Source organism: Eublepharis macularius, chromosome 12 (assembly GCF_028583425.1).
Source record: "Eublepharis macularius isolate TG4126 chromosome 12, MPM_Emac_v1.0, whole genome shotgun sequence".
Taxonomy (NCBI): Eukaryota; Metazoa; Chordata; class Lepidosauria; order Squamata; family Eublepharidae; genus Eublepharis; species Eublepharis macularius.
Genome location: NC_072801.1, coordinates 52,173,943 through 52,188,242, shown reverse-complemented (window position 1 = coordinate 52,188,242; position 14,300 = coordinate 52,173,943). Strand labels below are relative to the sequence as shown.

Sequence of the window (14,300 nt, the reverse complement as noted above, 5' to 3'; positions counted from 1 at the left end):
CCCCATTTCTTGAATTTTCTTCCAGACCTATAAATCATATGGAAGTCATATAAATCATATAAATATATATATTTAGTAGGTTAGTATAACCTACTAAAATAGGCCACACAGGTACCGTATTCTATCATATGGAAAGTGGTATTTACTAGGTTAGTCCAGATCCCAAGTTGTGCAGCACCCTAATGAGGATTTCACCTCTCCAGCTTTGTCTTACCCTCTCCTCAACAAAAATAATATCCTTATAAAGCCACCAGCAACAGAGACTTATAAAGATGTGACCCTCTGAAAGCCATACCCTCTATTTGTGTCTATTTTTGTTTCTTCTGCAAACTAAGAATTCCAGGCTTTTCTTGGCCACCAATTCAAAATTCCATCCGGTACAGTGGAAGCCTTGGGAATCTTGTCCATTGTAGTAATTCAAATGCAGGCAGGAGTTTTTGCATTTTCTCTTTGTATAATTGTCAAATTATTCTTTAATTGGTTGTTCATGGACCACGGTAATACATTTTTAAAAAACCTGCTAATTGAAGTCATTGGTTACAAAAAGAAAAAGCACAGAGCTGAGCAAAAACTCTTACCAAACAAAAGGAAAACAAAATGAACAATAAATGTAGCCCTGCCTCCCTAGGTCTCAAACATACCACTCTGTGATACTGAATTAAGACTATGCAAAAAACCCTACAACCTTTAAACTACTAAAGTTTTATGTATTGTCGAAGGCAATACATAAAGTTTTGTTTCATTATTTTGCGCTGATTCTCTCTAGGCTTTCTCATGGAACCATTTCTTCTTCCTCCCTCTCTTCCAGCCATTCCTGACAATTATCCCCCCCCCATCAGATACTCTTCTTCCTATTTTCACAGAATTCCCTCCATTAAGCTCTTATCAGATCACTCCCTTTCTACATATAGAATATTACTAGTTTGTAAGAGATTGGTGACTAGTCACTTGCTCGTGGATCTTGAGGCCACAGGAAATAACTGTTTGGTTCTATTGGTTACCTTCTATTAACATATGATGGTGTCTGATGAAGTGAGTGCCAACTCATGAAAGATTATACCCTGGAAAATTTTGTTGGTCTTTAATGTATTACTGGACTTGAATTTTGTTCTACCATATGAACTGGTAGCCTTATAAGGCAGACAATGCTAGTTAAAAATAGTCTTTTTTTCTATATGCAAAGCCAGTTTTAGATTAACCTCTGTATTATTATTTCGCTTCTAATGTTGTGGTTTCTACACTGATAGCTAGAGGATGAGGAGTCACTTTACTGTATTTCCCCAGACAGAGCATAGCTGAGTACCAAAGACCTATGTAATAAGAAGGATGGATGCTTTCAAATATAAAGAAAATATGTCTTACTTTGGAAAGATGACTGAAATCTGACAGGATAAAATGAGGTAAACCTTTTATATTTCCCAAATCATGTGTTTGACACAGTTGTGAAACACGATGCCTGTCCAACAGAACTTATACTTTAATATGAACTATATGTGTGTTCATGTCATAATTTAGCTATTGGTGAACTGTTTGCACATAATCCCCGAACAGATTATTATTCTAAGAGTATTATTGTCCCTGGAGAAATTACAACTATCTTATGGGATGTAATAGTTGGGATTGTCATAGGAACTCAAATTATCAAGCATAAAGGGACATTGGACCCTAGTTCCCTTGGGGTCTTTCAGGTTCATGAGTTAGTCCATGTTTTGAATATAACCTGATATATTCAAAAAAAGGAGCTTGCCATCTTACCGGTGGGCAAGGCTGTGGTGGAAGCAAAGAGCTGGGCTGGGGCACAGAGGGAGGAGTGCAGGAATGGCTGAGCTCCTTTCCTGCAGCCTGCATGGTTGCCACCATACATTGCCAGTGGCAAGGGGGGTGGGCTAGTCACAACTTTAGGTGTTTTTGAGTCACTGGACCAGTTCCACTCAAGTGAGTGGTGTGGATTGGGCAGCTCACCCTGCCTTTTTCAGGGTCCCCTTAAAGGATCTTGGCTGAAGCCAAAGGGTGCTTGCTTGGGAGGGCTTTTGTAGGCTTTGTCCTTAGTAGCAGGGGCCATCTGGCCACACTGGGATGGTAGTACATCATCTGCCGTTCCACGGAGTTCGGCAGGTGTGCTAAGGAAGGAACCACCAATCAGTGGTGGGTCATTTGATGCTATATCCCTTGCCAATGCACCAATGGCTGTAATCAATAAAGTTGTGGTCCATTACATCCAATTAAGCTGTGTGTTGTGTATTCTTTGCTGGGGCACCAGCTGCACAATCACCCATACGGATGCAAATGCATGTTGAATTTATAAATGTAAATAATAAGCTGCTGTTATGTTTGGCTGTTTCAGAGATTGTCATTTCCCCCAGAATACCTGCTAACATATGCATTGTCAGAGTCTAGGGTTGCCAACACAAGGCTGGGGAATTCCTGGAGATTTGGTGATGGATCCTGGTTAGCACAGAGTTTGAGGAGGGGAAGAAGTTTAGCAGGAATGTCATGCCAGAGGATCTGAGCTATGAACCTGCCATTTTATCCAGGGGAAACCAATCTCTATAGTTTTGAGATCCATTGTAATTCTGGGAGAATTCGAGGCCCAACCTGAATATTGGCAATCCTATCAGACTATATCCATGTTTATCAGGAAGACGATCATGGCCTTTGTTTAATGAAATAGATCCAATAAACCAGGCCTCATGACTCAACAACCTGAAAAGAACCCATCACCCCTATACAATGGCCTATCTGGTGCCTGAAACCTCTCGTGTTCTTGTCCTGACAGAAAGGAATGAAAAAGAGCAGGCACATTGATCTTTTGGTGGACTGTTGTATATTTTTTAGGGCCAAAACAGTCAAGGTTCTAGGACAGCTGTGACCAGATCCTCCTGGTACTTTTAAAACAATAATAGAAGCCATGAGGAGGCCCTGTTCTCATGAGAACTATTCAGAGGGAGAGAAGAGGTTTAACTCTTCCCATTATATACAATTTTGCTAATAAATCCTTTCTCCCCCTTTGAGTGGTTAATAGTAACATGGGCAGGTTGGTCTTAATTAATTCAATGCCTTATTCCCAAACTCGAAAAGAGTCCAGCAGCACCTTTAAGACTAACCAACTTTACTGTAGCATAAGCTTTCGAGAATCACAGTTCTCTTCATCAGATCTGACGAAGAGCACTGTGATTCTCGAAAGCTTATGCTACAGTAAAGTTGGTTAGTCTTAAAGGTGCTACTGGACTATTTTCGATTTTGCTACTACAGACTAACATAGCTAACTCCTCTGGATTTTATTCCCAAACAGCTCTGATCTCAGTTATTGTACAGAATAGCTTCTCTCTCACTTTCTTTCTGTGTCTGTGTGTAGGAGGGAGGATCCCATCATAGATATCCTAGTGTCACATCTAGTTTTTTTTCTTATTGACTTTCCCCCCTTAATTTAAATAGCACTGTAATTTTGTTAGAGTAAAGCACGATTAGGCTTTGTTTCAGTAGGAGTTGGGGACTAAGGGCTAGTTCCACAGCCCCCAAAGAAATAGGAAGGTCGTGGAAAGGATTTGGTTGCTGTCCAGCATTTGACTTGACTGACTTGGGCCATTTTCACACTACTAACCTGCTTCCGTAACATTGTGAAACATCACGCAAAAAACTCGGAAGATAGCGTCTTCTCGTGAGAGCTTTACGTGATGTGCAAATCTCTCGCGAGAAGACGCTATCTTCCATGTTTTTTGTGTAACATTTTGCAACATTATGGAAGCAGGTTAGTAGTGTGAAAATGGCCTTGGTTTTACATGCAGACAGTAAATCAGTAAATAATGTATCCCAGCAATCCTCTGTTTTGTTCCCCATTCTTGGTTCATTCATCCTTCCACTGTGATCATTTGCAGTACTAGTAAATGGACAAATTTCAACTAGCATATTTTTACAGTCTTAACTCAAGCCTTGGACAGCATTGCATGTTCCTATCACCCAACTGTAAACATGAATGATGCAGATGAGACATCTGGCCAACAACAGGGAGCAGTTAAGATATGACACCAACAGAACAGAGGGTGGACAGTTGGTGGAGCTTCCAGAGGCAACAGAATATGAAGCCCCAAGTCCACAGATACCTCTTGACCTCCAAAGGTTGGGCTATGGAGACCAGGAAGACTCCTATGGCCCTACAAATGCACTAGCCACACAGCTCAAAAACTAGACTGTTAGGATGTAGATTCTTGAGTTGTGAACCACAGGAAAAGTTCTGGAAAGGGGGGAGATAACCATCTCAACTCTCTGAATATCTTTAGAATATTGGAGATGTGGAAGAGGTGCCCAGAGAGCAGAGCAAGAGATATTTTGGACCTGGCTGGATTATGCTTCTTGAAGGCTATAAGTGCTTATTTTTGATGCTCCTATACATCCTTCAAAGAGGGTGTGGAAAGGAGCAATACATAGTTAAGTGCAATATATTATCTATTTAATCATATTTTACTATGTCCTAGGTGTGACAATGATATTTTCAAAAGCAAAGCCATAACAAGAAATTATTTGATATAGCAAGAAAGCATCCAAAATGATGGACTAATACTTAGAAACGGTGGATGAAGAAGAAACTTGCCTCACCACCTTCTGTTTTTCAAAGGTTCACATTTTTGAGCTCTGTGTACTGAAGATTCGTACCATTGTCTTCTTAAAGGCTCCTTTGACTTCCTTGTTCCGTAAAGTATATATTATGGGATTTAGAACTGGAGTAACCACAGTATACATCAGAGCAATCATTTTGTCACTTCCTGGAGTATGGCTGGACTTGGGCCTCAAGTATGTGAACAGAGCTGTCCCGTAGAATACTGTCACCACCATAAGGTGTGAGGAACAAGTGGAGAAAGCCTTCCTTCTTCCTTCTGCTGAGGGAAGCTTAAGGATAGTATAGCCAATTTGGATATAGGAAAGGATTATCAACAAGAATGGCCCCATGATGAAAAGTACTGACACTGCCAATATGACAATTTCATTTTTAAAGGTGTCTGTGCATGCCAATTTCACCAAGGGTGGGATATCACAGAAAAAGTGTTGGATGTGGTTAGAACCACAAAATGGTAAGCTGAAGATCCATGTTGTTTGAGTCTCTTCCACTGTTATGCCAGTGATCCATGACGCTGCTGCCAACTGAGAACAGACCTGGCGGTTCATGATGACTGTATAATGCAATGGAGAACATATGGCAACATAGCGGTCATATGCCATGGCTGCGAGCAGGCAGCATTCTGTCAGTCCCAGAATAGTGAAGACATACATTTGGGCAGCACAGCCAGCTTTGGAAATGGTTTTATGCTCCGTTAACAAATGGATAAGCATCTGTGGGACCACGCTGGTAGTGTAACAAATCTCTAAGAATGAGAGGTTTACTAGAAAGAAGTACATAGGAGTTTGAAGGGAATGACTGTATTTGACCAGTAGGATAATGAGCACATTCCCTATTATGGTGACTAGGTATATTACCAGAAACAGCAAGAACAGCAAGATCTGCAGCTCAGCGAGGTGTGAAAATCCCACTAAGATGAACTCATTGAGACTGGTCTGATTCTCTCCAACTTCTTCCATGTAATAGGTAGCCTGTATGAATTAGAAAAGAGAGAGATTTTCAATAAGTCAGCTCTGTAGTCTGTGAGTCTGACTTATTTCTATTTAATTCTTTGTAGTTTGAGACCACAGTGTGGGGTGAGGGTGGGTGGCTCTTGCCTTACATTCCATACCATTTTCCCATGACAAAATGGGCCCACAGGTTATGTGCCCCTCTTTTGAGCTGAGTATATGGTGCCAACTCATGAAAAACCCTCTTATAGAGATTAGCCCGAAGGCTATTGACTTCAAGATCATGATTCTTTTTAGAATTGCACTGTAAAAGTGTTCAACCTAGAGAGCTTTCTTAGCCACTGAAGCCCTTCGCCAATTTAGTGTTCAGTACACTGGATGAGAAATCTGTGTATTCGAGCTCAGCTCCAATATTAAGACTCTGAAATGAAATTGACTAAGGCTTGCTCAGCCATAGAAGTGTGCATATTCAGAAAACAGAACCACCAACACTACTCCTGCAAGAAAATATTACTGGTTAGAGAGCTCATTCTTAATGAAGAAACAATCTGAGCCGTTTTCACACTGCTTACCTTCTCTCGGAACGACCCGGAACATTTGCATGGAAGATCACGTTTTCTCACACGTGATTTGTGCGACATCGCAATCTTCTGCAGTTTTTGTGCAATGTTCCGGGTCATTCTGAGAGACGGTAAGCAGTGTGAAAACGGCCCTGTTGTGTAAGTTTATTTGTTTTTCTTTGGGTTAAATCAGGTTTCAGAGTTGCCTTACACTGATCATTTCCTGTAAATGGAAAATTAGCACAGATTGCAAAGGGCTAGGGTCGAAATTTTTGCAGGGAGTTTTTTACATGGAGTAACATTAAGAAAGTGACACTTCTTTTACAATCTGAAGTATTAAAGCCTAGTTTACCACCTCATTCTCTTGCTTATGCAGACCAGGCAGGTCTCAGACCCCATCAGAGTTCATCTACTCGATGGATTGGATCCAGAATAAAAGACAATTTCCACTGATTCCTCTTTCCCACTGCAGGACACCCTCATAGAGTTCCTTACGGTCTCCTGTCCTCCAGGAACAGCATTTTGAGATATGAGTTTGCTACACTGGGGGGAGGGGGGCTGGGGGGCAGGAAAGTTCTCTTCTGTTGATGCAAAATTTAGTCTTGATCCAAGCCCATATTTAATAGAAGGAAATTACATGACCCTTCAGCTTGCTGGCTTTAAGCCATTTATATTTTATACTCACTGAGATAGCTAACTTGGAATTGAAATTGAAGAAGAAAATGAGAATATTAAAAGAAACCCTAAATTTACATTTCTAATAGAATCAGACTTCAAACACAATAGTAAATTTCTCTCTTATTAAAAAAATGCCACAGATTCAGGCAAACAAATAGCAAATCCCAATTCTATTGAATATGCAATACATTTTTAAATAAGAAAATACAAATCAAGCAAGATCATTCAGATCTTGTTCTCAGTCCAAAATCAGATGGAATTGTTTTGATTTAAAGGCAACAGACAGACCCTCTTTCACAAAACCTTACTTTGGAGGAGTCTAAAATGTTCTTTCTTATTTCAGAGTTGTTCGTTATCACAAACAAAGGAAGCTTTTATTTATATCCACCAACACTTGAAGCAATTTAATTCTTCACCAGAGCCCATGAGAGTATCCCATGTAATGAATAATGTATCACAGTAATGAATCCACTGGGGACTAGAAAAACAGCATCCTGGATGTGCCGGATATATGCACTTGAAAGTTTTCTAATCAACACTGAATCTAACTCGAATGTATGTGAGTGCTGTCAAGTCACAACCAATGTATCAGTACCATCAAGGGGTTTTCATAGCAATTGAAGAGTAGAGATGGTTTGTCATTGCCTTCCGCAGCAGAGCAACCCCAATCCACCTTAGTGGTCTCCCTCCCACCCAAGTACTGACCTGGACTGACCCTGCTTCATTTACAAGATCAGGTTATATACAATGCCAATTTCACATCTGGAATCTAAGTCATACACATTTATAAATATTGTAAATATTCCACATCTGATCAGAATTATATTCAATCTTAAAATCTGATATTTATTCTGGTACCTTCTGTCTGGTTTCTTTTCCCCAGACAGTAAGAGACATAAAGAGCAGCAAAAGGTTATTCCTGTCAGGTCCACTGTTCATCAAATAATGCACCTGACGGGAACTATGTCCATTCAGACCAGTTAGTCAGTCTTCCCATTAAACAGAATTGATTTAATTGACAGTTATGTGCATAGTGTTTCCATATTTGCCATACATTGCATACCTCATTGACTTTGGGAGGATTCATCTGTTATCAAGCCTGTTACCCAACCAAATGCCTGACTATTGCTGGGAACAATTGTTAGCTCTAAAACTTAAACCCTTAATTGGTTTGGAACCAGGGTAACTTAAAAACTACCTTCTCCCATACTTTACAGCTCATCAGTTAAACGTAGAGTCTCTCTTCAGGAGATTTCTTACACAAGGACACTCAAATGTGTAGGGAGACACAATGTTCGATGGGAAGCATAGTTTATATTTCACCTTTCTATACTAGGGTAGTTCTAAAAGACAGAGCTGGCAGAGATCACTTCTCAAAGGTGAAGGTAAAATTAACCTTCTCTATTCTCCCCTTTTCTCTCTCCCCCATCCTTTCCCTTCTTCCCTTCCTCCTCCAACGTCCGCCAAAGGTGAAGCTTTACCATGGTGCATTGCAGGGCATCAGAAACCTCCATTTGCAACTTTGCATCTTGGCCAGAACTTTGGAGCAGCTTAAAAGAAAGGGGGGCTGGACAGAGAGAGAGAAAGCGAGTGAGAGAGAGACAGAGACAGAGAGAGCATTTCTTGGTACAAAAGAGGGAGGGAGGGGAGAGGAGGGGAAGGAGGAGGAGGAGGGGGGGAGAAAAGTGCCACTTGCCATGGTGCCTGATCCACAGCACTGGGGAGGAGTGCATGTCAAGCCAAGGGCATGCCACAGCCTAGCAGCCAGCAAAGTTCTCTCTCTCTCTCTCTCTCTCTGTCTTTTTGTCTGAGCCAGCAGAGATTGCCCTTCAGAAGGTTTGTTAATTTCATCTTCACCTCAGAGGAGTGATCTCTGCTGGCACTGTCTTTTAAAACTACCCTAGTGTTGAAAGGTGAAATTGACAGACTGTCTTTTTAAACTATGCTTTCTGGCTAACATTGCATCTCCCTACACTTGAGTGTCCTCGTGTAAGAAGTTTCACGTAGAGAGAGTCATTACGCAGGTTGAGGTGGGGAGTAAGCCATTAGGAGGACCTTCTCAATGGTGGCACCCTGCCTCTGGAATGCTCTCCTCTTTGAAGCCTCCCCCTTGAATCCTGATGCCTCTGTTCCTGGGCATGTCAACTACTTTTAACCTCATGCTTAAAAAGTAGGAATGTCCTGTAAGGCAAATAGCTACTTTGGCTCCCAATAACCAAATAACTTAAGGTGAGCAGAATCATCCATCAGCTTGGAAGGCAAACACCTTATGTCACACTCGATGACCTGTTGGGTGGGATTATGGATCACCAACATCTCATCTAGTCTGATGTATATTTATTTGTTTCTTTATAGAGCACTATAAATGTGCAAGACTCTTTATAGAGTGCAAGAACAGAGAGTCTTGTCCTGAAGAGCTTAAAGTCCAGAAGTCAAGACACGAATGGCAACCAAAAAAGGGAAGGAGGTGGGAAGAGACAGAAGTGTATTAAATGAGCATTTTACTCATTACAATACAATGCAATTTTGTTTGGATAGGAGATGGGAAATACGGGTTTATACCATAGCCTGCACAGAAATAGTGGGGCTGAAGGAAGGATTTAGTGGCTGTCCACTATTTGGTTTGATGGGGCTCAAGTTGTCCTGACAGTAAATAAGCCAGTAAAACCAAGCATTCAATCAATCTACTGTTTTTGTTCTTCCCTGCCCCCCTTTTAACTCTTTGATCTGTGATAATTTGCAGTACTAGTAAAAAGACAGATTTCCATGATCCTACATTTAAAATTTTTACTGAGGAGACAGGGCAAGAGACCTCCAAGTGCACAGGTAAAGCCTGGGTGATCTTTGACCTCCAGAAGATGATGCTATGGAAACCAAAGTCTCTCTTTGCCCTGCTGATAAGATAACCACATGGCTTGCAAATCAGCTAGTCAGGGGGATCCAGACACATTGACGTGTGTAACCTGTCCAAAGCACAGGAGATAAAGGAAACCACAGTCACAACCCCATGGATTCCTTTAGGCCAGTAATGAGATGGAAGGCAGGCCCAGAGATCAGACCAAAAGATCTTTGGGGGCTGACCCAAATTTGCTTCTAGTAGGCTTCCATCTTCTGAGGATCTTCACTGTGAATACAGAACAGGAACAATGTATAGGTAAGCTGAGTAAGTTCTTTCTCTAATCATTCCAATGCTATATCCCAGGTGTATGTTTTTCATCAGAAAAAGTAAATTTCCTAAGAAAAACAGTAATGCAAAATGACACCAATGCAGAAAGAATGCATCAGAAATGATGGCCTAATTCCCATAAACAGTGGATAAGGAAGAAACCTTCCTCAGTACTGTACCATGAGAGACTGCAGCTCCAGACTCCCATAAGTATGCTTCTGTTAAAATAAAACTCCTTCACAAAGAAAAACTAAGACATCAGGAAATGGCTGGGATAGGCCAGAACCCTTCCCCAAGACACCTCATTTTTATAAAAGCAGTTAAAGGTAGTTATATGCAAGTATTTTTGGATAGAAGAGTATCTATTGTTGTAAGTGTAACTTCTCTTCGTATGGGTTCTATGAGGTTTAGGAAGCAAACTTTCACACAAATTTATGTTAAGAATTTTTTTAAAAACCTTTTAACAATTAATAAAATACAACTATTTTTTTAACTAAACTCATAAGTGCAACCATACAGAAACTTTAAACCAACAATGTCTTTGAAAAGGTAAAACAGTTCAACTTGTCTGATTCCACCAAGTGATGAGTCCTTTTTCACTAATTCGAAGCAACTGTAGCCCAGGCTTCTGTCCTCTTGTTGGGGATTTACAGCCCTGCAAAAATAATACAATCCCAGCAACACCAACTAAACACAATATACATAAACCACTTTAAGTCATATTGATCACATACAAGATTTGATTACCTTATTCGAGGTGATAAGAGCATATACATTATTATTAATCTCCCCAGCAACCAATCTCCTCCTCAGCAGCCTGGCTCTAGCTACTGACTCCACCGTACTGGGCTAAACCAATTACCTCATAGGGGTTACACAAGCCACTGTCTACAGTCTGATTTGGAGCTTTATCTTCTCAGCTGTGGTTTGTGAAAACTTGCTCAATGATATTTTTATTTTATTAACCAATGATCCTTAACATTGCCCCCAGTCCAGTTACATCGCTTGATGGGCATTTTCTCTCAGCGTCTTAGCACCAAGCTGTTTTTCTACAACAACTGAGTTAAGAGCAAGAGCTTCACAGCATGGCTATGGGCTTCTCCCCAGCAATGGTATTCTTAGAAGCCATTCCTTGCCTGGTACTTTCTCCATTTTTTCAAAGGTCCAAATTGTTGAGAACTATGCAAATAAGACTTTTATAAATGTCTTCTTAAAAGCTGCCTTGACTTCCTTATTCCGTAAAGTATATATTATGGGATTTAGAACTGGAGTAACCACAGTATACATCAGAGCAATCATTTTGTCACTCCCTGGAGTATGGCTGGACTTGGGCCTCAAGTATGTGAAAATGGCTGTCCCATAGAATAATGTCACCACCATGAGGTGTGAGGAACAAGTGGAGAAAGCCTTCCTCCTTCCAGCTGCAGAAGGAAGTTTAAGAATAGTGTAAATAATTCTGATATAAGAAAGTATGATCAGCAAGAATGGACCCATGATGAAAAGTACTGAAACTGCCAAAAGTGCATTTTCATTTTTAGAGGTGTCTGTGCATGCCATTTTCATCAGAGGTGGAATATCACAGAAGAAATGTTGGATGAGGTTAGAACCACAAAAAGGTAAGCTAAAGATCCATGCGGTCTGAGCTGCTTCCACTGAGATGCCAGTAACCCACGATGCTACTGCCAACTGAGAACAGACCTGGTGGCTCATGATGACTGTATAATGCAAGGGATAGCATATGGCAACATAGCGGTCATATGCCATGGCTGCAAGGAGGAAGCATTCTGTCAGTCCCAGGATAGTGAAGACATACATTTGGGCAGCACAGCCAGCTTTGGAAATGGTTTTATGCTCTGTTACCAAATGGATCAGCATCTGTGGGACCACGCTGGTAGTGTAACAAATCTCTAAGAATGAGAGGTTCACTAGGAAGAAGTACATAGGAGTTTGAAGGGAAGGATTGCATTTGATCAGCAGGATAATGAGCATATTCCCTATTATGGTGACCAGATATGTCACCAGAAACAGCAAGAACAGCAAAATCTGCAGCTCAGCAAGGTATGAAAATCCCACTAAGATGAACTCATTGAGACTGGTCTGATTCTCTCCAGCTTCTTCCATGGAATGAGTAATCTCTATGAATAAGAAAAAGACAGATATTGAAAATGAATTAACCATGCAATCTTAAGAAGAGTTACACTTTTCAGAGTCCATTGTCTACAATGGATTTTGAAGGGAGTAATTCTGATCATGATTATACTGCAAAACTGTAATTGATAAATACAAAAAAGGGGGGAGGCTCTGTTCCTACTCCATGTCCCTCAAATAAATGTTTCAGTAAGTAGAATGGTTTCCTTATTGATATTCTCCTTTATTTATACATTCTTGGAATTTGATATTGAAAGCTGATGTCCAGAGTAGAGATGGGTACAAACAGCAATATGAACAAAAAAAAGCCACGAACAGTCCAATCCGCGGTTCATGAGCAAGCTGTTTGTGAGGCCCTGTTCCCAGCGAACATGTGTTCATTCCAAGCCCTCTTTGTGGCATTCACCAGCCATTCATAAAGCCAGACAGTCTGGCACCTTTCAATCAATTCCCCTGGCAATATAGGCATGGACTGTCTGAACTCTGTCTGACCTCCTTCTGGCTTTCTTTCTGGCTTGTAATTCCTCAAAGTAGCTTCCAGCAGACAGTCCAGTTTTTGCCACTGTGAAGAGAAAATGACATGAAAGGGGGAGACCCATGGATCATGCCTTTCCCGGGGTGCAATCAATTTTTGCGAGGGGAACATTAAGATGACGAGCTCCCCCCCCCACATCTGAATATTAAAGCCTAGTTTGTGTACATGTGTAAACCAGGCCTGTCAGACTCTGTTAGAGGTTTCCCACTCCATAGTTGGCAGAAAGAAAGACCTTTCTACCAGCTGGCTTAGTTCCATTTGCATTGTATACTCTCTGAACTAGCCATCTTAAAAATTCCCATTGAAAAGGAAAAGTTGAACAGATAGAGCACACACAGTCACACGTGAAGTGTTCCAATCCTAACAATGGAATCCAACTAACACCACCAGGGTACCTCCCTCTTTTTCATTAAAAACAAATCGAAACCATAGAAGCAAGCAAATGTTGGTGTTGGGTTAGATCCAACCAGCTTTTCTATTGGCAGGGTCCCCTTTGATTAACAAAAAAGGATACACCGGTGGTCACTAGACCTTCATGGACAAAAAACATGTGATGAGTCCATAGTAAAGACAGATATTGGACAAAAGTGAGTGAAAAAGCTGAATGGATACAACCCTCTGTCAACTATATCATGCTATTATTTCATTTAGTGACAATCAAGCAAAATCACTCCAATTTTGTTCTAAGGAAAAAAATCAGATGGAATCCTTTTGATTTAAAGGCAAAAGACAGACCCTCTGACACAAATCCTTACTTGGCAGGATGCTCAAACGCTGTTACTTGTTTCAAAGCAGTTCACCAATGTATAAACAAAGGGTTTTTAAATATATATATATATATATACTTCTCCCCACATTGTATGCATCTATAATTAAGGAAAGCCCATGATAGTATCACAGTAATGAGTCCATTGGGGTTAAAACAATAACTAGTTATGTCTGCAATGATATCTTGGATTAAAAATAGAGATGTACCATTGAAAGTTTACTAATCAAGATCCAATCCAAATCATACCAATTCATGAACACTCCAAATTGTTACCCAGTTACTCAGACTAGTACCTGAGATGACACCAGCATGACACAGTAACCTTGGTGAGCTTCAGAGAACCTAAATTGTGTCAAGAAATTGGCCTCTCTTAGTCATGTTCTTGGCTTTTCAAAACTTTGTTTCAAAACTTTCGGGCCCGGTTACGCTATAGAAGGCCCATCTCTGGAAAATTATAGTCACTATGAAGTTGCAGTTCCCAGAGAGATAAGGTATAGGATAGAACTAAAGCACTCAGGTACAGATCAGATCATGGGATCAGAGAGTTTCAAGGCCAAAGACCAGGAGGGAGTTTTGCATTTGCATTCCATCTCATTAGCACAAAGATCCCTGGATGATGAGGGTGTTGCTCTGATTGTAAATGCACTCCAGCTTCAGAGGAATGTGGTCATATGTCCTAACAACTCCCATTGATTGGTCAAACAGAATTTGGCTATACAGAAGGCAGCCTGGCATATAGAAAGGGTCTTCATTCTATTTTAAGCTGAACTTTGTGACTGTTCTGTGTGTGCTGGTGGAAGTACACCTGCCACTTACAACCTATTTTGTGCTATGAACTGGACTCCTAGGTTAGGTGTCAGTCCAAGCCTCTTGCATCTGGAT

The 14,300-nt window shown here is 40.8% G+C and overlaps 2 protein-coding genes across 5 annotated transcripts; both read right to left on the bottom strand.

Moving 5' to 3' along the window:
• Window positions 1-4,614: 4,614 nt before the first annotated feature.
• LOC129340068 (olfactory receptor 10A4-like) lies at window positions 4,615-8,008 on the bottom strand. Of its 4 annotated transcripts, none has more exons than XM_054994628.1 (2): window positions 7,999-8,008; window positions 4,615-5,555 (listed from the first exon to the last, which is right to left on the bottom strand). In XM_054994628.1, the coding sequence occupies exons 1-2, from the start codon at window positions 8,006-8,008 to the stop codon at window positions 4,615-4,617; spliced, it is 951 nt and encodes a 316-aa protein (XP_054850603.1). The 4 variants fall into 4 exon arrangements, with proteins under 4 accessions (XP_054850603.1, XP_054850604.1, XP_054850605.1 ...); XM_054994629.1 differs by lacking the exon at window positions 7,999-8,008 and adding an exon at window positions 7,516-7,525; XM_054994630.1 differs by lacking the exon at window positions 7,999-8,008 and adding an exon at window positions 7,217-7,226.
• Window positions 8,009-11,145: 3,137 nt separating this feature from the next.
• LOC129340069 (olfactory receptor 10A7-like) lies at window positions 11,146-12,099 on the bottom strand. The gene has a single exon (XM_054994631.1). The coding sequence runs from the start codon at window positions 12,085-12,087 to the stop codon at window positions 11,146-11,148; it is 942 nt and encodes a 313-aa protein (XP_054850606.1). The 5' UTR covers window positions 12,088-12,099.
• Between the last annotated feature and the right edge of the window lie 2,201 nt (window positions 12,100-14,300).